This window comes from Anomaloglossus baeobatrachus, chromosome 4 (assembly GCF_048569485.1).
Source record: "Anomaloglossus baeobatrachus isolate aAnoBae1 chromosome 4, aAnoBae1.hap1, whole genome shotgun sequence".
Classification (NCBI taxonomy): domain Eukaryota; kingdom Metazoa; phylum Chordata; class Amphibia; order Anura; family Aromobatidae; genus Anomaloglossus; species Anomaloglossus baeobatrachus.
In genome coordinates, this window is record NC_134356.1 from 8622100 (window position 1) to 8649992 (window position 27893).

Consider the following 27893-nt stretch of genomic DNA (forward strand, 5'->3'; position numbering starts at 1 on the left):
CCCCCCAATGAGCGCTGGCAGGTGGTCCGGATAATAACAGCGGAGTCGTTTCAGGTTTTGAGCTTTTGTTTTATTATAAAAATTAACTCTTTGTTACAGGTGGTGTACAGTAACGGTGGCTCTGTATACAGGTCACCGGTGATGTATTATACACAGCGTACAAAGTCAGGCTCGTATATTACAAAGAAAATAAAAAAAAACCATCGTATGAGCGCGCGGCGCGGACCAAATGTTGGCCAATAACATAAATCCTCCATACGTCCTCGTGCAGATCCGTCGTACCAGCGGCAGCAGAAAGGCTGATTCCCCCACCCCCCACCCTCCGACAGGAGCTCCCCGCTGTGCCGTCTGATTAACTCTTTGTGTCAGGGGCTTTGGTCACTGAAATCTTGATTGGTCCTAATGATGCTGACACAAAGAGCAGGCGGCCATTACTTGGGGAATGCAGGGGTGCTTTATCTCTAGCCCAAAAATGGGGGCATTGCGATCCCATCCAACCGTTATTTAATATGAAAGATAACCGTCACTTTAACATGTGGCTTAGTAAACTCCACAAACAGCACCACACCTGGCTGGGGGTGGTACTGCAGCTCTGCACTTATTACTGCAGACACCAGGGGGCAGCACAAGTATCAGGTCCTCTCCCCATCAGTGAGCAGCCGCTGTGTGACGCTTCATCTCCCGGCACAGCGGCCGCCACTCTCCACCCAATCGCAATGCTCCCTCTAAACCATGTGTCATGTGACCGTCCTTTCCGCTTTTTTCTGCTGCAGCGACAAACTCCTGAAATCCGCCCTAGTGGTGAGTGTGCGTACTGCACGGACATACGCTTCTATATACACAGGTATACGGCGAGTACAAAATGTTACAGGTTTATAAATACAGTCCAGTATCTACATGGTATGAGCTAGAAAACACGTAAAATAGGAACGTCTGTGACTCTCCGGCTGCTCCCGGAAAAGGACGACGCCGACAGCAGACGGGCGACCACACACAGCTTTGGTTAAAAAAAATTATATATAAATAATTGCAATTTAAATAAGACCCCCCCCCCGTGCACAATGGTTTAGTGGTTTAGCCCGGGCGCTCTTAGGGTTAGATTAGTGGTGAATGAGCAGGATGGGAAGGAACCATCACAGGGCGCGGGGGGGGGGGGGGGGGGGGGGGTAAAAAAAAAAGATAACTCGTTAAAAACCCGTAGGTAGAGACTAGAGGCAATGGGATGGATCGTAATAAGGTTATTACACACCGCATCTCTGCTACAATATCTATAGCGGCTGACCTCCAGTCTGAGGCTCCGGAGATGCTGGAAAACTACAACTCCCAGCATGCCCTGGCCGCCTAGATCGGGACAAGCACAGGTTGCAGTGATGAACTTATAGGACACACCTGTAGCTTAAAATGCTGAATCAGTGGGGGTTCCCCTTTAATTCTTAAAGGTATATTACATGAAGAAAAAAAAAAAAAGTTAAAAGTTGTAATTTCTCCGCCAAAGCGTTAACTCAATCGTAAGAGTTAACCCTTAAGGTGCCCCCTTGTTGGAAAAGCTTTTTGCCGTTAATCTCTGGTGCGGTGCCTCCTCGGCAGCGGTTTAAGGCATTCTGTGTGTTACATCTGCAAAAATAGATATTTCTATATATTTATATATTTGTACAATATACGCGGAGCAGGAGACTCTTTTATACAAAAAAAAAGTTGAGGCGTCTGTTGATGGGGGCGGGAGGCGCCGCGCCGAATGTTCACGCCATCAACGGCGCCATAAAGGAGCGAGCTAAGAAAATATATAAATATCCATCTCTATATACACAGGTCTGTCCGCAGAAGTGACCCTCCCCTCCCCCGACCGCTGCGCCTCCGGGGAAGGGGGAATAAAAATCTGTACATGAAATTAAAACCGTGCTGCATTGGCAGGGAGTGCGGTCTATACAGGGCGGGGGGCTCCGGAGGAGTCCGTAGAAGGTGGGGGGCTCAGGAGGAGTCCGTACAGGGGGAGGGGGGCGGTGGGTACAGGTGATGGGAGTAGCTGCGCTCCGTGTACGGTGACGGAGGACAGCTCTCCTCTGCGGACAGGTACTGACTCCGCGGCGTCGGGGGAGGGGGCACCGGCTCGGAGTCGTAGTTCAGGTCGCTGGTGTAGTCCTTGGTGGTGGTGGACGTCAGCCGGTGGCTCGGGGTGTAGTCGCTGTCGCACACGTCCGTACTGCACGGCGTGGTGGGGGGAGCAAAGTGGCGGTAGCTGTACGGTCTGTAACTGGGGGGAGAAAAAAAAATATATATATCAGATGTGTCAGAATCCACCATTAACAAAACATGGCTGCTCTGTCAGAACGGCGCCACCCCCTGACCGGACGCGGTGCTGCAGCTCATTTACACCAATGTGGCTGAACTGCAATACCCGACATGACCCACAGCCCAAGGATGGCGCCGTGTCTGACAGATAGCAGTCCCTTTAATACTTCTCACAGCTGAGGGTTTGTGACAAAGCATCAGTGCAGCCAAATAGCGAGCTTGTGACAATGTGTCGCCCGGATGTGACGCATCTGAAACAAATCTGCAGCTGTGGGAAAGGTTTAATCAGTGAGAGGGGAGGACATATAGCTTTATATTCACTGACAGCAAGCAGAGATTTTGAGAAGGCAGGGCAAGGGAGACGAGCGGCGGCCCCTCCCCCGCGGGCAAGGGAGCCGGGCGGCGGCCCCTCCCCCGCGGGCAAGGGAGCCGGGCGGCGGCCCCTCCCCCGCGGACAAGGGAGCCGGGCGGCGGCCCCTCCCCCGCGGACAAGGGAGCCGGGCGGCGGCCCCTCCCCCGCGGACAAGGGAGCCGGGCGGCGGCCCCTCCCCCGCGGACAAGGGAGCCGGGCGGCGGCCCCTCCCCCGCGGACAAGGGAGCCGGGCGGCGGCCCCTCCCCCGCGGACAAGGGAGCCGGGCGGCGGCCCCTCCCCCGCGGACAAGGGAGCCGGGCGGCGGCCCCTCCCCCGCGGACAAGGGAGCCGGGCGGCGGCCCCTCCCCCGCGGACAAGGGAGCCGGGCGGCGGCCCCTCCCCCGCGGACAAGGGAGCCGGGCGGCGGCCCCTCCCCCGCGGACAAGGGAGCCGGGCGGCGGCCCCTCCCCCGCGGACAAGGGAGCCGGGCGGCGGCCCCTCCCCCGCGGACAAGGGAGCCGGGCGGCGGCCCCTCCCCCGCGGGCAAGGGAGCCGGGCGGCGGCCCCTCCCCCGCGGGCAAGGGAGACGAGCGGCGGCCCCTCCCCCGCGGGCAAGGGAGACGAGCGGCGGCCCCTCCCCCGCGGGCAAGGGAGACGAGCGGCGGCCCCTCCCCCGCGGGCAAGGGAGACGAGCGGCGGCCCCTCCCCCGCGGACAAGGGAGACGAACGGCGGCCCCTCCCCCGCAGACAAGGGAGACGAACGGCGGCCCCTCCATGACTCTGTGGGTGCTGGTTACCTGTATGAGCGGTGCGTGGATGGGCTGGAGGAATATCCGAACTCCAGGGTGTAGTGCGATCGCTCCGTGGCCGGCGAGGGCGGAGGGTTCAGGATCTGAGAAGAGGAAGGGAAGACATTAGTGCACGAGCGCAGCCACCGGACAGAAACGCAGCAAAAACCGCCGGGGGCAAAACCGGCCACAATCCGAACACGAACCATCTCAAGAACACCCAGAGGAGAGACTGCACATCCAGAAAGCAACACTTCTCACAGCTGAGGGTTTGTTACATTTACTGTATCAGGACAAGAGAGGAAAAACTAATGGGGGAGAGTCAGGGGCAGGCGCAGCGGTAACCAGCAGGATTTTCCATATTATAAAATAAAGCCAGCGCTGTACCGGTGCGGCCACAAAGAACCGCTGCATGTGCAATCTGTAACATGTATCGCCAGCTGTAAGGAGATTCGGTTCTCTTTGCCGGTCACCACATACGCACATTGCCCCGCACATTCCCCCACCGGGGCCGGTCACCACATAAACACATTGCCCCGCACATTCCCCCACCGGGGCCGGTCACCACATACACACATTGCCCCGCACATTCCCCCACCGGGGCCGGTCACCACATACGCACATTGCCCCGCACATTCCCCCACCGGGGCCGGTCACCACATACACACATTGCCCCGCACATTCCCCCACCGGGGCCGGTCACCACATACGCACATTGCCCCGCACATTCCCCCACCGGGGCCGGTCTCCACATACGCACATTGCCCCGCACATTTCCCCACCGGGGCCGGTCACCACATACACACATTGCCCCGCACATTCCCCCACCGGGGCCGGTCACCACATACGCACATTGCCCCGCACATTCCCCCACCGGGGCCGGTCTCCACATACGCACATTGCCCCGCACATTTCCCCACCGGGGCCGGTCACCACATACACACATTGCCCCGCACATTCCCCCACCGGGGCCGGTCACCACATACACACATTGCCCCGCACATTCCCCCACCGGGGCCGGTCTCCACATACGCACATTGCCCCGCACATTCCCCCACCGGGGCCGGTCACCACATACACACATTGCCCCGCACATTTCCCCACCGGGGCCGGTCACCACATACACACATTGCCCCGCACATTTCCCCACCGGGGCCGGTCACCACATACACACATTGCCCCGCACATTTCCCCACCGGGGCCGGTCACCACATACACACATTGCCCCGCACATTCCCCCACCGGGGCCGGTCTCCACATACGCACATTGCCCCGCACATTTCCCCACCGGGGCCGGTCACCACATACGCACATTGCCCCGCACATTCCCCCACCGGGGCCGGTCACCACATACGCACATTGCCCCGCACACACATTCCCCCGCATACACATTCCCCCACACTCCCTTACTGGGGCTGGTCACCTGAGCTGATAAGGCCTGTGTTCCCGCCCTAGAAGGAGAAGGGGAGGAGCTTAGTTCTGAGGTAAATTCTGTCAGTGGCAGTTGCGGCCGGTGTGAGGTGAGGTGACATGGAGACGTCCTGTCCTGAGGTGATGGGTGAACCCTCTGCAGGGGCAGCTGCACACTGGCAGGGATCAGTCCCTAGGACACCAGCACTTTCAGAGGCTGCTATTAACCTTTATATAAGGAGCAGTGAATGTCCCGGGAGCTCAGTGACGGGATTGAGTCTGGAAAATTCTAGAAGACGCAGTGAGTTTTCCTCAGGATTGTAGTCGCCGATCGCTGGAAGGGATCAGGGATCCAGAGGTTTCTAGTCTTAAAAATCCCAGGATCCCAGACTCCTCCCAGCAAGTATTGGCCGGAAGACACCAGCCCCGCACAGCAGAGGAGCCGCACTGTCACTGGGGAGGACAGACCGCCATCATTGTGAAGGCTGTGAGGAATGTTCCGGACTGTTCTGCTGAGAGTCAGTAACAGGTGACAACTCCTATCCTGTCTGTGGTGGATTATCCTCTGCTGCGCCGTCCCCAGGAAGGACAATGAGGGGGGCGGGAAGAGGAAGGACTGGAAAAAGAAAGGCAGGAAGGAGGAGGAAGGACAGGAAAGGTGGGGGGCAGGAAGGACAGGAAAGGGGGGGGCAGGAAGGACAGGAAAGGGGGGGCAGGAAGGACAGGAAAGGGGGGGCAGGAAGGACAGGAAAGGGGGGGCAGGAAGGACAGGAAAGGGGGGGCAGGAAGGACAAGAAAGGGGGGGCAGGAAGGACAAGAAAGGGGGGGCAGGAAGGACAAGAAAGGGGGGGCAGGAAGGACAAGAAAGGGGGGGCAGGAAGAGGAGGAAGGACAGGAAGGAGGGCAGGAAGAAGAAGGAAAGACAGGAAGGGGGGGCAGGAAAAGGAGGAAGGACAGGAAGGGGGGGCAGGAAGAGGAGGAAGGACAGAAGGGGTGGGGCAGGAAGAGAAGGAAGGATAGGAAAGGGGGGGGCAGGAAGGGGAGGAAGGACAGGAAAGGGGGGGGGGGACGAAGAGGAGGAAGGACAGGAAGAGGAAGACTAACAAGGGAGGCAGGAATAATTAGCAAAACCCGACCCACCTATTAAATATTCTGTAGCTGCTATCAATCTAACAGTGCATCTCACAGACTTTCCTTCTCAGTATTTCAGAAACTATACATCCAAGCTGACCACTAAAGGCATATATAGAATCAGCCTGATAGCGCCAGTATAGCAGTGTATGTATAGACTCAGCCTGATAGTGCCAGTATAGCACTGTATGTATAGACTCAGCCTGATAGTGCCAGTATAGCACTGTATGCCAGTATAGCACTGTATGTATAGACTCAGCCTGATAGTGAAAGTATAGCACTGTATGTATAGAATCAGCCTGATAGTGCCAGTATAGCACTGTATGTCTAGACTCAGCCTGATAGTGCCAGTATAGCACTGTATGTATAGACTCAGCCTGATAGTGCCAGTATAGCACTGTATGTATAGAATCAGCCTGATAGTGCCAGTATAGCACTGTATGTATAGAATCAGCCTGATAGCGCCAGTATAGTACTGTATATATATAGAATCAGCCTGATACCGCCAGTATAGCACTGTATGTATAGAATCAGCCTGATAGCGCCAGTATAGCACTGTATGTATAGAATCAGCCTGATAGTGCCAGTATAGCACTGTATGTATAGACTCAGCCTGATAGTGCCAGTATAGCACTGTATGTATAGAATCAGCCTGATAGTGCCAGTATAGCACTGTATGTATAGACTCAGCCTGATAGCGCCAGTATAGCACTGTATGTATAGAATCAGCCTGATAGTGCCAGTATAGCACTGTATGTATAGACTCAGCCTGATAGCGCCAGTATAGCACTGTATGTATAGACTCAGCCTGATAGCGCCAGTATAGCACTGTATGTATAGACTCAGCCTGATAGTGCCAGTATAGCACTGTATGTATAGAATCAGCCTGATAGTGCCAGTATAGCACTGTATGTATAGACTCAGCCTGATAGTGCCAGTATAGCACTGTATGTATAGACTCAGCCTGATAGTGCCAGTATAGCACTGTATGTATAGACTCAGCCTGATAGTGCCAGTATAGCACTGTATGTATAGACTCAGCCTGATAGTGCCAGTATAGCACTGTATGTATAGACTCAGCCTGATAGTGCCAGTATAGCACTGTATGTATAGACTCAGCCTGATAGTGCCAGTATAGCACTGTATGTATAGACTCAGCCTGATAGTGCCAGTATAGCACTGTATGTATAGAATCAGCCTGATAGTGCCAGTATAGCACTGTATGTATAGACTCAGCCTGATAGTGCCAGTATAGCACTGTATGTATAGAATCAGCCTGATAGCGCCAGTATAGCACTGTATGTATAGAATCAGCCTGATAGCGCCAGTATAGCACTGTATGTATAGAATCAGCCTGATAGCGCCAGTATAGCACTGTATGTATAGAATCAGCCTGATAGTGCCAGTATAGCACTGTATGTATAGACTCAGCCTGATAGCGCCAGTATAGCACTGTATGTATAGAATCAGCCTGATAGTGCCAGTATAGCACTGTATGTATAGAATCAGCCTGATAGTGCCAGTATAGCACTGTATGTCTAGAATCAGCCTGATAGTGCCAGTATAGCACTGTATGTATAGAATCAGCCTGATAGTGCCAGTATAGCACTGTATGTATAGAATCAGCCTGATAGTGCCTGTATAGCACTGTATGTATAGAATCAGCCCGATAGTGCCAGTATAGCACTGTATGTCTAGAATCAGCCTGATAGTGCCAGTATAGAATCAGCCTGATAGCGCCAGTATAGCACTGTATGTATAGAATCAGCCTGATAGTGCCAGTATAGCATTGTATGTATAGACTCAGCCTGATAGTGCCAGTATAGCATTGTATGTATAGACTCAGCCTGATAGTGCCAGTATAGCACTGTATGTATAGAATCAGCCTGATAGCACCAGTATAGCACTGTATGTATAGAATCAGCCTGATAGCGCCAGTATAGCACTGTATGTATAGACTCAGCCTGATAGTGCCAGTATAGCACTGTATGTATAGACTCAGCCTGATAGCGCCAGTATAGCACTGTATGTATAGAATCAGCCTGATAGTGCCAGTATAGCACTGTATGTATAGAATCAGCCTGATAGCGCCAGTATAGCCCTGTATGTATAGACTCAGCCTGATAGTGCCAGTATAGCACTGTATGTATAGACTCAGCCTGATAGCGCCAGTATAGCACTGTATGTATAGACTCAGCCTGATAGTGCCAGTATAGCACTGTATGTATAGACTCAGCCTGATAGCGCCAGTATAGCACTGTATGTATAGACTCAGCCTGATAGCGCCAGTATAGCACTGTATGTATAGACTCAGCCTGATAGCGCCAGTATAGCACTGTATGTATAGAATCAGCCTGATAGTGCCAGTATAGCACTGTATGTATAGAATCAGCCTGATAGTGCCAGTATAGCACTGTATATATAGACTCAGCCCGATAGCGCCAGTATAGCACTGTATATATAAACTCAGCCCGATAGCGCCAGTATAGCACTGTATATATAAACTCAGCCTGATAGCGCCAGTATAGTACTGTATGTATAGAATCAGCCTGATAGTGCCAGTATAGCACTGTATGTATAGAATCAGCCTGATAGTGCCAGTATAGCATTGTATGTATAGAATCAGCCTGATAGTGCCAGTATAGCATTGTATGTATAGACTCAGCCTGATAGCGCCAGTATAGCACTGTATGTATAGAATCAGCCTGATAGTGCCAGTATAGCACTGTATGTATAGAATCAGCCTGATAGTGCCAGTATAGCACTGTATGTATAGAATCAGCCTGATAGTGCCAGTATAGCACTGTATGTATAGAATCAGCCTGATAGTGCCAGTATAGCACTGTATGTATAGAATCAGCCTGATAGTGCCAGTATAGCACTGTATGTATAGAATCAGCCCGATAGTGCCAGTATAGCACTGAAAGTCTAGAATCAGCCCGATAGTGCCAGTATAGCACTGTATGTCTAGAATCAGCCTGATAGTGCCAGTATAGCACTGTATGTATAGAATCAGCCTGATAGTGCCAGTATAGCACTGTATATATAGACTCAGCCCGATAGCGCCAGTATAGCACTGTATATATAAACTCAGCCTGATAGCGCCAGTATAGTACTGTATGTATAGAATCAGCCTGATAGTGCCAGTATAGCACTGTATGTATAGAATCAGCCTGATAGCGCCAGTATAGCACTGTATGTATAGAATCAGCCTGATAGCACCAGTATAGCACTGTATGTATAGAATCAGCCTGATAGCGCCAGTATAGCACTGTATGTATAGACTCAGCCTGATAGCGCCAGTATAGCACTGTATGTATAGAATCAGCCTGATAGTGCCAGTATAGCACTGTATGTATAGAATCAGCCTGATAGCGCCAGTATAGCCCTGTATGTATAGACTCAGCCTGATAGTGCCAGTATAGCACTGTATGCCAGTATAGCACTGTATGTATAGAATCAGCCTGATAGTGCCAGTATAGCACTGTATGTATAGAATCAGCCTGATAGCGCCAGTATAGCACTGTATGTATAGACTCAGCCTGATAGTGCCAGTATAGCACTGTATGTATAGACTCAGCCTGATAGCGCCAGTATAGCACTGTATGTATAGAATCAGCCTGATAGTGCCAGTATAGCACTGTATGTATAGAATCAGCCTGATAGCGCCAGTATAGCACTGTATGTATAGAATCAGCCTGATAGTGCCAGTATAGCACTGTATATATAGACTCAGCCCGATAGCGCCAGTATAGCACTGTATATATAAACTCAGCCTGATAGCGCCAGTATAGTACTGTATGTATAGAATCAGCCTGATAGTGCCAGTATAGCACTGTATGTATAGAATCAGCCTGATAGCGCCAGTATAGCACTGTATGTATAGAATCAGCCTGATAGCACCAGTATAGCACTGTATGTATAGAATCAGCCTGATAGCGCCAGTATAGCACTGTATGTATAGACTCAGCCTGATAGCGCCAGTATAGCACTGTATGTATAGAATCAGCCTGATAGTGCCAGTATAGCACTGTATGTATAGAATCAGCCTGATAGCGCCAGTATAGCCCTGTATGTATAGACTCAGCCTGATAGTGCCAGTATAGCACTGTATGCCAGTATAGCACTGTATGTATAGAATCAGCCTGATAGTGCCAGTATAGCACTGTATGTATAGAATCAGCCTGATAGCGCCAGTATAGCACTGTATGTATAGACTCAGCCTGATAGCGCCAGTATAGCACTGTATGTATAGAATCAGCCTGATAGTGCCAGTATAGCACTGTATGTATAGAATCAGCCTGATAGCGCCAGTATAGCCCTGTATGTATAGACTCAGCCTGATAGTGCCAGTATAGCACTGTATGTATAGACTCAGCCTGATAGCGCCAGTATAGCACTGTATGTATAGACTCAGCCTGATAGCGCCAGTATAGCACTGTATGTATAGAATCAGCCTGATAGCGCCAGTATAGCCCTGTATGTATAGAATCAGCCCGATAGCGCCAGTATAGCACTGTATATATAAACTCAGCCTGATAGCGCCAGTATAGTACTGTATGTATAGAATCAGCCTGATAGCGCCAGTATAGCACTGTATGTATAGAATCAGCCTGATAGTGCCAGTATAGCATTGTATGTATAGACTCAGCCTGATAGCGCCAGTATAGCACTGTATGTATAGACTCAGCCTGATAGTGCCAGTATAGCATTGTATGTATAGACTCAGCCTGATAGTGCCAGTATAGCACTGTATGTATAGAATCAGCCTGATAGCACCAGTATAGCACTGTATGTATAGAATCAGCCTGATAGCGCCAGTATAGCACTGTATGTATAGACTCAGCCTGATAGCGCCAGTATAGCACTGTATGTATAGACTCAGCCTGATAGCGCCAGTATAGCACTGTATGTATAGAATCAGCCTGATAGTGCCAGTATAGCACTGTATGTATAGAATCAGCCTGATAGCGCCAGTATAGCCCTGTATGTATAGACTCAGCCTGATAGTGCCAGTATAGCACTGTATGCCAGTATAGCACTGTATGTATAGAATCAGCCTGATAGCGCCAGTATAGCACTGTATGTATAGAATCAGCCTGATAGTGCCAGTATAGCATTGTATGTATAGACTCAGCCTGATAGTGCCAGTATAGCATTGTATGTATAGACTCAGCCTGATAGTGCCAGTATAGCACTGTATGTATAGAATCAGCCTGATAGCGCCAGTATAGCACTGTATGTATAGACTCAGCCTGATAGCGCCAGTATAGCACTGTATGTATAGACTCAGCCTGATAGCGCCAGTATAGCACTGTATGTATAGACTCAGCCTGATAGCGCCAGTATAGCACTGTATGTATAGAATCAGCCTGATAGTGCCAGTATAGCACTGTATGTATAGAATCAGCCTGATAGCGCCAGTATAGCCCTGTATGTATAGACTCAGCCTGATAGTGCCAGTATAGCACTGTATGCCAGTATAGCACTGTATGTATAGACTCAGCCTGATAGTGCCAGTATAGCACTGTATGTATAGAATCAGCCTGATAGCGCCAGTATAGCACTGTATGTATAGACTCAGCCTGATAGTGCCAGTATAGCACTGTATGTATAGACTCAGCCTGATAGCGCCAGTATAGCACTGTATGTATAGACTCAGCCTGATAGCGCCAGTATAGCACTGTATGTATAGAATCAGCCTGATAGTGCCAGTATAGCACTGTATGTATAGAATCAGCCTGATAGCGCCAGTATAGCCCTGTATGTATAGACTCAGCCTGATAGTGCCAGTATAGCACTGTATGCCAGTATAGCACTGTATGTATAGAATCAGCCTGATAGCGCCAGTATAGCACTGTATGTATAGAATCAGCCTGATAGTGCCAGTATAGCACTGTATGTATAGACTCAGCCTGATAGCGCCAGTATAGCACTGTATGTATAGACTCAGCCTGATAGTGCCAGTATAGCACTGTATGTCTAGAATCAGCCTGATAGTGCCAGTATAGCACTGTATGTATAGAATCAGCCTGATAGCGCCAGTATAGCACTGTATATATAGACTCAGCCCGATAGCGCCAGTATAGCACTGTATATATAAACTCAGCCTGATAGCGCCAGTATAGTACTGTATGTATAGAATCAGCCTGATAGCGCCAGTATAGCACTGTATGTATAGAATCAGCCTGATAGTGCCAGTATAGCATTGTATGTATAGACTCAGCCTGATAGTGCCAGTATAGCACTGTATGTATAGAATCAGCCTGATAGCACCAGTATAGCACTGTATGTATAGAATCAGCCTGATAGCGCCAGTATAGCACTGTATGTATAGACTCAGCCTGATAGCGCCAGTATAGCACTGTATGTATAGAATCAGCCTGATAGTGCCAGTATAGCATTGTATGTATAGACTCAGCCTGATAGTGCCAGTATAGCATTGTATGTATAGACTCAGCCTGATAGTGCCAGTATAGCACTGTATGTATAGAATCAGCCTGATAGCGCCAGTATAGCACTGTATGTATAGAATCAGCCTGATAGCGCCAGTATAGCACTGTATGTATAGACTCAGCCTGATAGCGCCAGTATAGCACTGTATGTATAGACTCAGCCTGATAGCGCCAGTATAGCACTATGTATAGACTCAGCCTGATAGCGCCAGTATAGCACTGTATGTATAGAATCAGCCTGATAGTGCCAGTATAGCACTGTATGTATAGAATCAGCCTGATAGCGCCAGTATAGCCCTGTATGTATAGACTCAGCCTGATAGTGCCAGTATAGCACTGTATGCCAGTATAGCACTGTATGTATAGACTCAGCCTGATAGTGCCAGTATAGCACTGTATGTATAAACTCAGCCTGATAGCGCCAGTATAGCACTGTATGTATAGAATCAGCCTGATAGTGCCAGTATAGCACTGTATGTATAGAATCAGCCTGATAGCACCAGTATAGCACTGTATGTATAGACTCAGCCTGATAGCGCCAGTATAGCACTGTATGTATAGAATCAGCCTGATAGTGCCAGTATAGCACTGTATGTATAGAATCAGCCTGATAGCGCCAGTATAGCACTGTATGTATAGAATCAGCCTGATAGCGCCAGTATAGCACTGTATGTATAGACTCAGCCTGATAGCGCCAGTATAGCACTGTATGTATAGAATCAGCCTGATAGTGCCAGTATAGCACTGTATGTATAGAATCAGCCTGATAGCGCCAGTATAGCACTGTATGTATAGACTCAGCCTGATAGCGCCAGTATAGCACTGTATGTATAGAATCAGCCTGATAGTGCCAGTATAGCACTGTATGTATAGACTCAGCCTGATAGCGCCAGTATAGCACTGTATGTATAGACTCAGCCTGATAGCGCCAGTATAGCACTGTATGTATAGAATCAGCCTGATAGCGCCAGTATAGCACTGTATGTATAGAATCAGCCTGATAGTGCCAGTATAGCACTGTATGCCAGTATAGCCCTGTATGTATAGACTCAGCCTGATAGTGCCAGTATAGCACTGTATGTATAGACTCAGCCTGATAGTGCCAGTATAGCACTGTATGTATAGAATCAGCCCGATAGTGCCAGTATAGCACTGTATGTATAGAATCAGCCCGATAGTGCCAGTATAGCACTGTATGTATAGAATCAGCCTGATAGTGCCAGTATAGCACTGTATGTATAGAATCAGCCTGATAGTGCCAGTATAGCACTGTATATATAGACTCAGCCTGATAGCGCCAGTATAGCACTGTATATATAGACTCAGCCTGATAGCGCCAGTATAGCACTGTATATATAGACTCAGCCTGATAGCGCCAGTATAGCACTGTATGTATAGAATCAGCCTGATAGTGCCAGTATAGCACTGTATGTATAGACTCAGCCTGATAGTGCCAGTATAGCACTGTATGTATAGAATCAGCCTGATAGTGCCAGTATAGCACTGTATGTATAGAATCAGCCTGATAGTGCCAGTATAGCACTGTATGTATAGAATCAGCCTGATAGCGCCAGTATAGCACTGTATGTATAGAATCAGCCTGATAGTGCCAGTATAGCATTGTATGTATAGAATCAGCCTGATAGTGCCAGTATAGCACTGTATGTATAGAATCAGCCTGATAGCGCCAGTATAGCACTGTATGTATAGACTCAGCCTGATAGCGCCAGTATAGCACTGTATGTATAGAATCAGCCTGATAGCGCCAGTATAGCACTGTATGTATAGAATCAGCCTGATAGTGCCAGTATAGCACTGTATGTATAGAATCAGCCTGATAGCGCCAGTATAGCACTGTATGTATAGAATCAGCCTGATAGTGCCAGTATAGCATTGTATGTATAGAATCAGCCTGATAGTGCCAGTATAGCACTGTATGTATAGACTCAGCCTGATAGCGCCAGTATAGCACTGTATGTATAGACTCAGCCTGATAGTGCCAGTATAGCACTGTATGTATAGACTCAGCCTGATAGTGCCAGTATAGCACTGTATGTATAGACTCAGCCTGATAGCGCCAGTATAGCCCTGTATGTATAGACTCAGCCTGATAGCGCCAGTATAGCACTGTATGTATAGAATCAGCCTGATAGCGCCAGTATAGCACTGTATGTATAGAATCAGCCTGATAGCGCCAGTATAGCACTGTATATATAGACTCAGCCTGATAGCGCCAGTATAGCACTGTATATATAGACTCAGCCTGATAGCGCCAGTATAGCACTGTATGTATAGAATCAGCCTGATAGTGCCAGTATAGCACTGTATGTATAGACTCAGCCTGATAGTGCCAGTATAGCACTGTATGTATAGAATCAGCCTGATAGTGCCAGTATAGCACTGTATGTATAGAATCAGCCTGATAGTGCCAGTATAGCACTGTATGTATAGAATCAGCCTGATAGCGCCAGTATAGCACTGTATGTATAGAATCAGCCTGATAGTGCCAGTATAGCATTGTATGTATAGAATCAGCCTGATAGTGCCAGTATAGCATTGTATGTATAGAATCAGCCTGATAGCGCCAGTATAGCACTGTATGTATAGAATCAGCCTGATAGTGCCAGTATAGCATTGTATGTATAGAATCAGCCTGATAGTGCCAGTATAGCACTGTATGTATAGAATCAGCCTGATAGTGCCAGTATAGCACTGTATGTATAGAATCAGCCTGATAGTGCCAGTATAGCACTGTATGTATAGAATCAGCCTGATAGCACCAGTATAGCCCTGTATGTATAGACTCAGCCTGATAGCGCCAGTATAGCACTGTATGTATAGACTCAGCCTGATAGCGCCAGTATAGCACTGTATGTATAGACTCAGCCTGATAGCGCCAGTATAGCACTGTATGTATAGACTCAGCCTGATAGTGCCAGTATAGCACTGTATGTATAGACTCAGCCTGATAGCGCCAGTATAGCCCTGTATGTATAGACTCAGCCTGATAGCGCCAGTATAGCACTGTATGTATAGAATCAGCCTGATAGCGCCAGTATAGCACTGTATGTATAGAATCAGCCTGATAGCGCCAGTATAGCACTGTATGTATAGAATCAGCCTGATAGCGCCAGTATAGCACTGTATGTATAGAATCAGCCTGATAGTGCCAGTATAGCACTGTATGTATAGAATCAGCCTGATAGTGCCAGTATAGCACTGTATGTATAGAATCAGCCTGATAGCGCCAGTATAGCACTGTATGTATAGAATCAGCCTGATAGTGCCAGTATAGCACTGTATGCCAGTATAGCACTGTATGTATAGAATCAGCCTGATAGTGTCAGTATAGCACTGTATGTATAGAATCAGCCTGATAGTGCCAGTATAGAACTGTATGTATAGACTCAGCCTGATAGTGCCAGTATAGCACTGTATGTATAGACTCAGCCTGATAGCGCCAGTATAGCACTGTATGTATAGAATCAGCCTGATAGCGCCAGTATAGCCCTGTATGTATAGACTCAGCCTGATAGTGCCAGTATAGCACTGTATGCCAGTATAGCACTGTATGTATAGAATCAGCCTGATAGCGCCAGTATAGCACTGTATGTATAGAATCAGCCTGATAGTGCCAGTATAGCACTGTATGTATAGACTCAGCCTGATAGCGCCAGTATAGCACTGTATGTATAGAATCAGCCTGATAGTGCCAGTATAGCACTGTATGCCAGTATAGCACTGTATGTATAGAATCAGCCTGATAGTGCCAGTATAGCACTGTATGTCTAGAATCAGCCTGATAGTGCCAGTATAGCACTGTATGTATAGAATCAGCCTGATAGCGCCAGTATAGCACTGTATATATAGACTCAGCCCGATAGCGCCAGTATAGCACTGTATATATAAACTCAGCCTGATAGCGCCAGTATAGTACTGTATGTATAGAATCAGCCTGATAGTGCCAGTATAGAATCAGCCTGATAGCGCCAGTATAGCACTGTATGTATAGAATCAGCCTGATAGTGCCAGTATAGCATTGTATGTATAGACTCAGCCTGATAGTGCCAGTATAGCACTGTATGTATAGAATCAGCCTGATAGCACCAGTATAGCACTGTATGTATAGAATCAGCCTGATAGCGCCAGTATAGCACTGTATGTATAGACTCAGCCTGATAGCGCCAGTATAGCACTGTATGTATAGAATCAGCCTGATAGTGCCAGTATAGCATTGTATGTATAGACTCAGCCTGATAGTGCCAGTATAGCATTGTATGTATAGACTCAGCCTGATAGTGCCAGTATAGCACTGTATGTATAGAATCAGCCTGATAGCGCCAGTATAGCACTGTATGTATAGAATCAGCCTGATAGCGCCAGTATAGCACTGTATGTATAGACTCAGCCTGATAGCGCCAGTATAGCACTGTATGTATAGACTCAGCCTGATAGCGCCAGTATAGCACTATGTATAGACTCAGCCTGATAGCGCCAGTATAGCACTGTATGTATAGAATCAGCCTGATAGTGCCAGTATAGCACTGTATGTATAGAATCAGCCTGATAGCGCCAGTATAGCCCTGTATGTATAGACTCAGCCTGATAGTGCCAGTATAGCACTGTATGCCAGTATAGCACTGTATGTATAGACTCAGCCTGATAGTGCCAGTATAGCACTGTATGTATAAACTCAGCCTGATAGCGCCAGTATAGCACTGTATGTATAGAATCAGCCTGATAGTGCCAGTATAGCACTGTATGTATAGAATCAGCCTGATAGCACCAGTATAGCACTGTATGTATAGACTCAGCCTGATAGCGCCAGTATAGCACTGTATGTATAGAATCAGCCTGATAGTGCCAGTATAGCACTGTATGTATAGAATCAGCCTGATAGCGCCAGTATAGCACTGTATGTATAGAATCAGCCTGATAGCGCCAGTATAGCACTGTATGTATAGACTCAGCCTGATAGCGCCAGTATAGCACTGTATGTATAGAATCAGCCTGATAGTGCCAGTATAGCACTGTATGTATAGAATCAGCCTGATAGCGCCAGTATAGCACTGTATGTATAGACTCAGCCTGATAGCGCCAGTATAGCACTGTATGTATAGAATCAGCCTGATAGTGCCAGTATAGCACTGTATGTATAGACTCAGCCTGATAGCGCCAGTATAGCACTGTATGTATAGACTCAGCCTGATAGCGCCAGTATAGCACTGTATGTATAGAATCAGCCTGATAGCGCCAGTATAGCACTGTATGTATAGAATCAGCCTGATAGTACAGTATAGCACTGTATGCCCAGTATAGCCCTGTATGTATAGACTCAGCCTGATAGTGCCAGTATAGCACTGTATGTATAGACTCAGCCTGATAGTGCCAGTATAGCACTGTATGTATAGAATCAGCCCGATAGTGCCAGTATAGCACTGTATGTATAGAATCAGCCTGATAGTGCCAGTATAGCACTGTATGTATAGAATCAGCCTGATAGTGCCAGTATAGCACTGTATATATAGACTCAGCCTGATAGCGCCAGTATAGCACTGTATATATAGACTCAGCCTGATAGCGCCAGTATAGCACTGTATATATAGACTCAGCCTGATAGCGCCAGTATAGCACTGTATGTATAGAATCAGCCTGATAGTGCCAGTATAGCACTGTATGTATAGACTCAGCCTGATAGTGCCAGTATAGCACTGTATGTATAGAATCAGCCTGATAGTGCCAGTATAGCACTGTATGTATAGAATCAGCCTGATAGTGCCAGTATAGCACTGTATGTATAGAATCAGCCTGATAGCGCCAGTATAGCACTGTATGTATAGAATCAGCCTGATAGTGCCAGTATAGCATTGTATGTATAGAATCAGCCTGATAGTGCCAGTATAGCACTGTATGTATAGAATCAGCCTGATAGTGCCAGTATAGCACTGTATGTATAGAATCAGCCTGATAGCGCCAGTATAGCACTGTATGTATAGAATCAGCCTGATAGTGCCAGTATAGCATTGTATGTATAGAATCAGCCTGATAGTGCCAGTATAGCACTGTATGTATAGAATCAGCCTGATAGTGCCAGTATAGCACTGTATGTATAGAATCAGCCTGATAGCACCAGTATAGCCCTGTATGTATAGACTCAGCCTGATAGCGCCAGTATAGCACTGTATGTATAGACTCAGCCTGATAGTGCCAGTATAGCACTGTATGTATAGACTCAGCCTGATAGCGCCAGTATAGCCCTGTATGTATAGACTCAGCCTGATAGCGCCAGTATAGCACTGTATGTATAGAATCAGCCTGATAGCGCCAGTATAGCACTGTATGTATAGAATCAGCCTGATAGCGCCAGTATAGCACTGTATATATAGACTCAGCCTGATAGCGCCAGTATAGCACTGTATATATAGACTCAGCCTGATAGCGCCAGTATAGCACTGTATGTATAGAATCAGCCTGATAGTGCAGTATAGCACTGTATGTATAGACTCAGCCTGATAGTGCCAGTATAGCACTGTATGTATAGAATCAGCCTGATAGTGCCAGTATAGCACTGTATGTATAGAATCAGCCTGATAGTGCCAGTATAGCACTGTATGTATAGAATCAGCCTGATAGCGCCAGTATAGCACTGTATGTATAGAATCAGCCTGATAGTGCCAGTATAGCATTGTATGTATAGAATCAGCCTGATAGTGCCAGTATAGCATTGTATGTATAGAATCAGCCTGATAGCGCCAGTATAGCACTGTATGTATAGAATCAGCCTGATAGTGCCAGTATAGCATTGTATGTATAGAATCAGCCTGATAGTGCCAGTATAGAATCAGCCTGATAGTGCCAGTATAGCACTGTATGTATAGAATCAGCCTGATAGCACCAGTATAGCCCTGTATGTATAGACTCAGCCTGATAGCGCCAGTATAGCACTGTATGTATAGACTCAGCCTGATAGCGCCAGTATAGCACTGTATGTATAGACTCAGCCTGATAGCGCCAGTATAGCACTGTATGTATAGACTCAGCCTGATAGTGCCAGTATAGCACTGTATGTATAGACTCAGCCTGATAGCGCCAGTATAGCCCTGTATGTATAGACTCAGCCTGATAGCGCCAGTATAGCACTGTATGTATAGAATCAGCCTGATAGCGCCAGTATAGCACTGTATGTATAGAATCAGCCTGATAGCGCCAGTATAGCACTGTATGTATAGAATCAGCCTGATAGCGCCAGTATAGCACTGTATGTATAGAATCAGCCTGATAGTGCCAGTATAGCACTGTATGTATAGAATCAGCCTGATAGTGCCAGTATAGCACTGTATGTATAGAATCAGCCTGATAGCGCCAGTATAGCACTGTATGTATAGAATCAGCCTGATAGTGCCAGTATAGCACTGTATGCCAGTATAGCACTGTATGTATAGAATCAGCCTGATAGTGTCAGTATAGCACTGTATGTATAGAATCAGCCTGATAGTGCCAGTATAGAACTGTATGTATAGAATCAGCCTGATAGTCCTGCTGGTTGGTCCACTAAAGATTTCATTTCATTACATAACTCTTGCACCGCATTATTCACCAAGTACTGCACATGGTCCCATAAATATTGCTTAAGAAAAAAAAATATATATTATATGCCAATGTATGTAAAGCGCAGTGGAATTAATAGCGCTACATAAGTGAAATATAATATATATATATATATATATATATATATATATATATATATATATATATATATATATATATATATATATATACATACATATATATATTATATATACATACACACACACACACACACACATTATATACATACATAAAATTTTTGTCTTGAGCCTTTTTGAAGGGAAAATTTAAATGTTGCATAAATTTAATTGCAAAAATATTTCTGGAGTAAGAAGTAAAGAGAGCAAAACTGCATACCGCACAACCAAGGTCCCCTCCACCTCCGCGCAGCCCGGAACTCCAGCAGCGGAGCGGGGGAAGCTCGGCGCAGACTATATAAGCCCCCCAGTGAGCAGGTCAAAGCTCCAGCCCAGTGTAACAAGCCGATGATGAATGGCGCCGCATTGGACGGTGCAGACGTTTCGGCAGACAGATGTGGAGACTCACCGGAGGGAAGTAAGTTCCTTTGGTGCTGGAGGAGCTGCTGGACGAGGCTCCGGTCACGTGGGCGCGGTCGTACGGCGGTCCGCTGCTTCCACCCATGATGCTTAGGGAGCTGATCACAGATTTCCCACGGGACATTCCTGGGAGAGAACGGAAATATTCACTACACCTGGAGGGAACGTGAGGAGGACGCTGGGGGGACGCGGTTAAGCTCAGACTGGCAGCACGAAACCCGATCCCCCCAAGTACAATGGACACCCACATGCAACTGGATAGGGGTCACATCCGGGGGAGGGGCGCCTTCAGGATGCCGGATGCTCTTTGCAGTGCAGGAGACTGGGAAGGATGATGTAGTGGGGTATAAGGCGGTGACACTTCTTGTACGGCTCCTGCAGAGATGGCGGCACTCACCTGGCAGGGAGCTGGTCAGCGAGCTCGGGTGCGGCACGTATCCCAGCGGCACAGAGGCCGGACCTTGCACCATGTAGTCGTTTGCCATGGTCTCGCCGTCACCCTTCATACGCGGGCACAGCACCCTGTGGCAGACAAAGTACACCCCGCCGACCAAGAACACAGTGAGGACGACGCCGATGATGGAGCCGATAGTGCTGGTCGAAGGTGGAGACGGCTCCTCGGTGGGATCTGATAAAAGACAATACATATTAGGTGGGGGGCTCAGCCACAGGGAGGGGGAGGGGGTGTCAATGGCCGACTTACAGCAGCCCAGTTCATCGGAGCTGTCGCTGCAGTCCCGGTTGTGGTCGCACCGCCGGAGTTTACCGATGCACTGTCCGCTGCCGCAGTGGAACTGATCCAACGTGCAGATCTCTGAGGACAGAGGTCCGATAAAAATCAACTGCTACAAAACTACAACTCCCAGCATGCTCCAATATGGATTCCAGGGCCGGCGGCTCACCGTTGCAGTTCTTCTCGTCAGACTTGTCCTGGCAGTTGGCTTCGCCATTGCAGCGGTACGAGGAGTCGATGCACTGCCCGCTGGCGCACTGGTACTGCGTGGTGGAGCACTTGGGGCAGTTGTGCTCATCGCTGTTGTCCATGCACTCCATGAAGCCATCACAGCGCCACTCGGCGGGGATACAGTCCACCTCTCCGGTGTAACAGGTGAACTGCTGCGGAGAGCAAGTGGGGGGATCTGCAGAGGTGGGGGAAACGATGAATGCAGGTGGAGGTCCTAAAATAATGCCCGTGTACGCGCTAGGGTCTGGGGATCACCCACCTCCACAGGACAGCTCATCCAGCAGGAGCACCAGGTGCACGGGGCAGGAGCAGCGCGTGGTCCCGTCTCCCTTCACAATACAGATGTGGCTGCAGCCGCCATTGTCCTGGGCGCAGGGGTGGTCCTCTAAAAAAGAGTGACCGCAGTCATCAACCTGGAGCACGAGCCGCCGCCAACCCAGAGGACGAGCCGCCGCCAACCCAGAGGACGAGCCGCCGCCAACCCAGAGGACGAGCCGCCGCCAACCCAGAGGACGAGCCGCCGCCAACCCAGAGGACGAGCCGCCGCCAACCCAAGGCACAAGCCGCCGCCAACCCAAGGCACAAGCCGCCGCCAACCCAGAGGACGAGCCGCTATACTGTCTGGGACGGAAGCACTCACTATATTCCTTCAGGCTCAGCTCCGTCACCGCGTGGATGTCCGTCAGGAAGGGGATTCGCGCCTGGATTTTGGTGCGGCCGTCGCGATCAGTTTTATCAATGCGCTCGATCATCTGCTGCTGCCGATCGATCCAGTACAGGTGGTTGCCAAAAACAGTCAGCCCCACCGGCTGCAGCACATTGGAGTCCTCCAGCACGATGCGGTTCCCACCTGTCAGGCAACAAACACAAAACCATTAATCCAGAAAATCTGATGATCCAGAAACTACTAAAAACTGCGGAGCTGCACTTTTTTCCCCGTCACTTCATCCCACTTGATTTTATTGTAAACCCCTTAAAAGGGGTGTCCTTACTTTAATACAGGCTACGTTTAGGGTTGAGTGGCCACCCCTTTAAGAGCGGTCACATGTGATAACACTTACCGGAGAGGTCGCTGCTCTCGATCCGCCGCAGGTCCGAGTCGGCCCAGAATAGTTTCCCCATTTTATTATCCAGAGCGAGTGCGATGGGTTTACTGAGGCCGGTGAAGAAGAGGACCTCGCGCTCGGTGCCGTCCAGCGCCGCACGCTCGATTTTGGCTGAGCGGTCCTGCAGATTGGTGAAGTACATGTACCTGGAGCGGCAGAAGGACGGCAGCATTGGGTGAGACCCCGCTCAGGATCCATCAGGAGTGAGCTCTGCATTCCCCCGCCGACGGCGGCCCGCACTCACCCGCGCTCCGGGTTCACCAGGATGGCTCTGGGCCGGTCCTGCTCGCCCCTCAGGACTATCCCCACGGCGCGGCCGTCCATGCGGGTGACGTTGATGACGTTGGTCACCTCGCAGGTCCAGTAGATGAAGCGGCTGTAGATGTCGATGCTCATGTCGTACGGCTGCATGTCCAGGTTCTGGTTGGGGTTGTTGTTGGAAACCACGGTAATGTTCTGCAAGGAAAACGTTAAAATGTAACCTCGCGGCGCCAGTCTGCGGCGGTCCACGGTGGGTTGCACGCGCCCGCTCACCTGGGTGCCGTCTTCCAGGGCTCTGCGGATGCTCTGCCGGGAGTCGATCCAGTACAGGTGCTTCTCCACCGGGTCGTAGTCGATGGCGCGGGCGTTGCGCAGGTTGTGGATGGGGAGGATGATGTCCGGACTCTGCTGCTCGTCAATCACCATCCGGTTAATGGCGTTTTTCTGACTGAAGAGCAGGAAGGCGCTGGGAGCTGAGGGAGAAGACGACATTAGTGCGGTGCACGGACCGCAGCACGCCCCGCGGCAGCAGCGCCACTCACCACTACAAGTCTTATTATCCGCATTCAGGGAGTAGTGAACCGGGCAGCCGCACGTGTAGCCGCTCACCGGCGTGGCCAGGCACAGGTGGGAGCAGTGGCCATTGCTGGACGCGCACTTCGTTCCACCCCGACTGCCGGGAGGAATGAAACACCAGGATGTCCATCACATAGTCCAGATGGCCCTGGATGATGGTCCGGTTCTGCCCGCTGGTTTTGTTGGCTCTCTCGATGCTTCGGCGGCTCCAGTCCGTCCAGTAGATGAAGTCCTGGTACTGGGTCAGACCGAACGGGTGCGGCAAGTCATCGGCTATGACTTCCCGGTCTTGTCCTGTGGAGAAAGGGGCGCTCATTATGCAGCAGCTGAGCCCAATCTGACCACTGAGAATTTACATTAAAAAGTAAAGTGTGCAAGTGTGAGAACGACACTGCAAACCTGGCAGCTCCAGGCGGCGGCGGCCCTCATCTCCTACCTTGTAGCCTCTGGCTGTGAGCACCCTGGGGATGTCCAGTGCACAGGTGCGGGGGGGGAGCCCGATGCTTTTTATTGTAGCTCAGAGTATGTGCTGGGTTACAATTTCCCTCTGTAATTACTGTGATCTGAGCACAGCAGTCATTGCAGCACTCCGATCACAGTAACGAGCGTTCACCAGGTCCGGGCACCAGGTCTACAGCAGAATAAATCATCGCTGGTGCCCAGAGCTGCCGAGCACTCACCACTCATTACACTGATCTCAGCAGTGACAGGACGGCTCCGCTCAGATCTCTGTAAAGACCAGTGAGCAGCGCAGCGTCAGCTAACTGCCCCCTCCCAAAGGCTTGTGCCAATATAGGGAGCTGCAGGTCCTCATCTGTGCCCGGGGCCGGTTTTGTAGGAATCCAGACTATCAATATATAGAATTAGGTCACCTCTATGGGAACTCTGGCATAAAATGAGCTCGTTACAACCTGTCACTCCTATGTCCTGCACTGACGCACTGTGACATAACTGCAGCTGTGATCAGATCGAGGTGGTTTCCAGCCACAGAATGTAAATAAGTGCGTCTATTCGGAGAAAGCAAGCAGGGATACTGCGCAGTATGGAAGCCGCACAGGACCTGCAGAGCGCAGCACAGGAGGAGACATCACAGCGAGGATCAGTTACGTGAAACACGGTGTAAACATTTCCCCCCGGAGATAAATCCTTTATGATGCTAATGAGCTTTGTGCGGTGAGGCCTGGCACCGGTCCACAAGCAGCGCGCTTCCTGAGCAGACCACCTCCCGGTGCACAGCGGGAGCCGCGCACTCACCTGCAGGAACCGCGCCCGGCACACGGCCATTGTGTCTCCAGTCACAACCAAAGCAGCGGCTGCCACAAGGCCGATTCCTTATTAGTATCGTCCCTCTGCACCTCAGCGCAGGGAGAATCATTGACAAGTCAGCAGAATGGTGATTGCAGCTCTGGATGTAATGTAAGATACATCAGTGGTTTTTGATTCCTGATTAAGGAGTCGTTTGGACTGAAACGCGTTGAATAATAAAAATCACGAAGATTAACCCTTGGATTCATCTCCTGCTTATATCCACGGCAGTGTGATTAACCCTTTCTTTCCTCAGTTACAAGATGTAACGGGAGGGAGCACTCACCCAGCATGCTGGAGGACTCGATGAGGTTGGTGTCCAGGTCCGTCCAGTAAAGTCTCCTCTCCGCGTAGTCGATAGTCAGCCCGTTGGCACGGCCCACATTGGGCACCAGGGTGATGCGCTCGCTGCCGTCCATGGATGCTCTGTCGATCTTCGGTTTTCCACCCCATTCTGTCCAGTACATAAACCTAGAAGAGAAAGACGTGGCATGATACATGTAGACTGGCACCGCAGAGGAGAGCCCGGGGGGAGGGCGAGGGTCCGGCGGGCGGAGAGCCCAAGGAGGGGGGCAGGTTCCGGCGGGCGGAGAGCCCGGGAGAGGGGGGGGGGGGGGGGAGGGCCCAGCGGGCGGACAGCAGACAACACTTGTATAATGTCAAGGTGGAGTTAACCCTTACATTGCTGCTCCCGAACGTACGGTTGTAGAATGTTGCCTGTGTCGTGCGCCTCCAGAGCAGCGATCCTGTCCATTCTGCTCAGTCCTGACCTACTTTACACAGGAGGGAGAGGGGCCGGCAGGAGGCTGATCCCACCCTCACAAATTGACCAAATATTTCAGGTCTGTGTAATTATTGGTAGCTGGTGTGGGGTGGGGGGGGGGGGAGCGGATAAAAGTCTGATTGTGTTCAGTTTTGTGCAGCGTAACAGGACGACCGAGCCCCGACATTCAGAGGAATCTGCCATTCTCTTCCCATAAAAGAAAATGCCAATTCCTCCAATCAGTAGTGACTGGAAGAGCCGGCAGCAGAGAACCGCAGCCACCGGGGGGCAGCAGAGAACCGCAGCCCCAGCCACCAGGGGGGCAGCAGAGAACCGCAGCCCCAGCCACCAGGGGAGCAGCAGAGAACCGCAGCCCCAGCCACCAGGGGGGCAGCAGAGAACCGCAGCCCCAGCCACCAGGGGAGCAGCAGAGAACCGCAGCCCCAGCCACCGGGGGGCAGCAGAGAGCCGCAGCCCCGGCCACCGGGGGGCAGCAGAGAGCCGCAGCACCAGCCACCGGGGGGCAGCAGAGAGCCGCAGCACCAGCCACCGGGGGGCAGCAGAAAGCCGCAGCCCCAGCCACCGGGGGGCAGCAGAGAACCGCAGCCCCAGCCACCGGGGGGCAGCAGAGAACCGCAGCCCCAGCCACCGGGGGGCAGCAGAGAACCACAGCCCCAGCCACCGGGGGGCAGCAGAGAACCACAGCCCCAGCCACCGGGGGGCAGCAGAGAACCACAGCCCCAGCCACCGGGGGGCAGCAGAGAACCACAGCCCCAGCCACCAGGGGGCAGCAGAGAACCACAGCCCCAGCCACCAGGGGGCAGCAGAGAACCGCAGCCCCAACCACCGGGGGGCAGCAGAGAACCACGAGCAGGGGGCAGCAGAGAACCACAGCACCAGCCACCGGGGGGGGCAGCAGAGAACCACAGCACCAGCCACCGGGGGGGCAGCAGAGAACCACAGCACCAGCCACCGGGGGGCAGCAGAGAACCGCAGCCCCAGCCACCGGGGGGCAGCAGAGAACCACAGCCCCAGCCACCAGGGGGCAGCAGAGAACCACAGCCCCAGCCACCGGGGGGGCAGCAGAGAACCACAGCCCCAGCCACCGGGGGGCAGCAGAGAACCACAGCCCCAGCCACCAGGGGCAGCAGAGAACCACAGCCCCAGCCACCAGGGGGCAGCAGAGAACCGCAGCCCCAACCACCGGGGGGCAGCAGAGAACCACAGCACCAGCCACCGGGGGGGCAGCAGAGAACCACAGCACCAGCCACCGGGGGGGGCAGCAGAGAACCACAGCACCAGCCACCGGGGGGGCAGCAGAGAACCGCAGCACCAGCCACCAGGGGGCAGCAGAGAACCACAGCCCCAGCCACCGGGAGGCAGCAGAGTGTAAGGGACAGCCATCTCAGGGGGCAGCAGAGTGTAAGGGACAGCCACCGGGGGGCGCTGCGGGACCATGTGTGTTACTCACCCCTCTGCGGGGTCCAGTGCCAGCGCCCGCGGGCTGTCCAGGTCCTTCCACACCAGGATCTGCCGGTGAAGGCCGTCCAGCTTGGAGACCTCAATGCGGTTGGTGCCGGTGTCTGCCCAGTACAGGTTCTTCCCCAACCAGTCCACCGCCATGCCTTCTGGGTAATCCAATCCGAACTGAACCACGTGCTCCAGAGCGCTACCGTTCATGAACGCCCGACTGATCGTCTGCAAGGAAAAGAAGAGACGTCAGAGCTGAGAACCGACGACCATAACTGAAGCTCCAGTCACATCCACATCTGCAGCGGTGCAGAGCCGGAAGAATGGCGAGCGCAGCTCTGAAGGTGGCTGGAGCGTGGATCGCCATCTACCTTTAAGCTTATGTCAGTCCAGTAAATCCGGTTATCCGTCACATCGAAGTCCAGTGCGGACGCCTCCTTCACCCCGGTCAGCGGGATGGCCACGTTGTTGTTGTTGGTCTCTAGAGAGATGCGGCGAATGTCCGCCCGGCGCGAGAAGAGGAGGAAGGCCTCGGGCACGATGCACGTCTTCATGTCACTGATGAGCTCCAGGCCGATGGGACAAGCGCAGCGCGGCCCCTGAGGGCGGAAGAGGCAGAGGTGGCTGCAGCCGGCGTTGTTCTCCGCGCACGCGTTCGTACCTTTAAAAACAAACAAAAATTTAGTAAGAAGGACCGAACACCTGAACAGAGATCACGTCCGGTGCCGTGGCCTCCGCTCACCCGTCATCCTGTGGATATTGGTGGCCTTTAGGCCCATCAGGTCGGGCAGCTGGTCTATGATGACCTCTCGCTCGCCCGTGCGCTTGTGGACCCGCTCGATGCTGCGCCGCTGCCAGTCCGTCCAGTACACAAAGTC

General features: G+C 50.8%; 1 protein-coding gene across 1 annotated transcript; it reads right to left on the reverse strand.

Annotated features, from left to right (window-relative positions):
- Positions 1–48: 48 nt before the first annotated feature.
- On the reverse strand, positions 49–27887 carry LRP6 (LDL receptor related protein 6). The gene is given in 17 exon segments (XM_075343553.1): positions 49–2251; positions 3440–3534; positions 20560–20696; positions 20968–21198; positions 21274–21384; positions 21473–21709; positions 21794–21919; positions 22175–22384; positions 22596–22786; positions 22885–23096; positions 23175–23374; positions 23444–23558; positions 23560–23771; positions 25069–25253; positions 27017–27243; positions 27387–27676; positions 27758–27887. Coding segments are annotated over 17 exon segments (3099 nt in total). The 5' UTR covers positions 27795–27887; the 3' UTR covers positions 49–1968.
- Between the last annotated feature and the right edge of the window lie 6 nt (positions 27888–27893).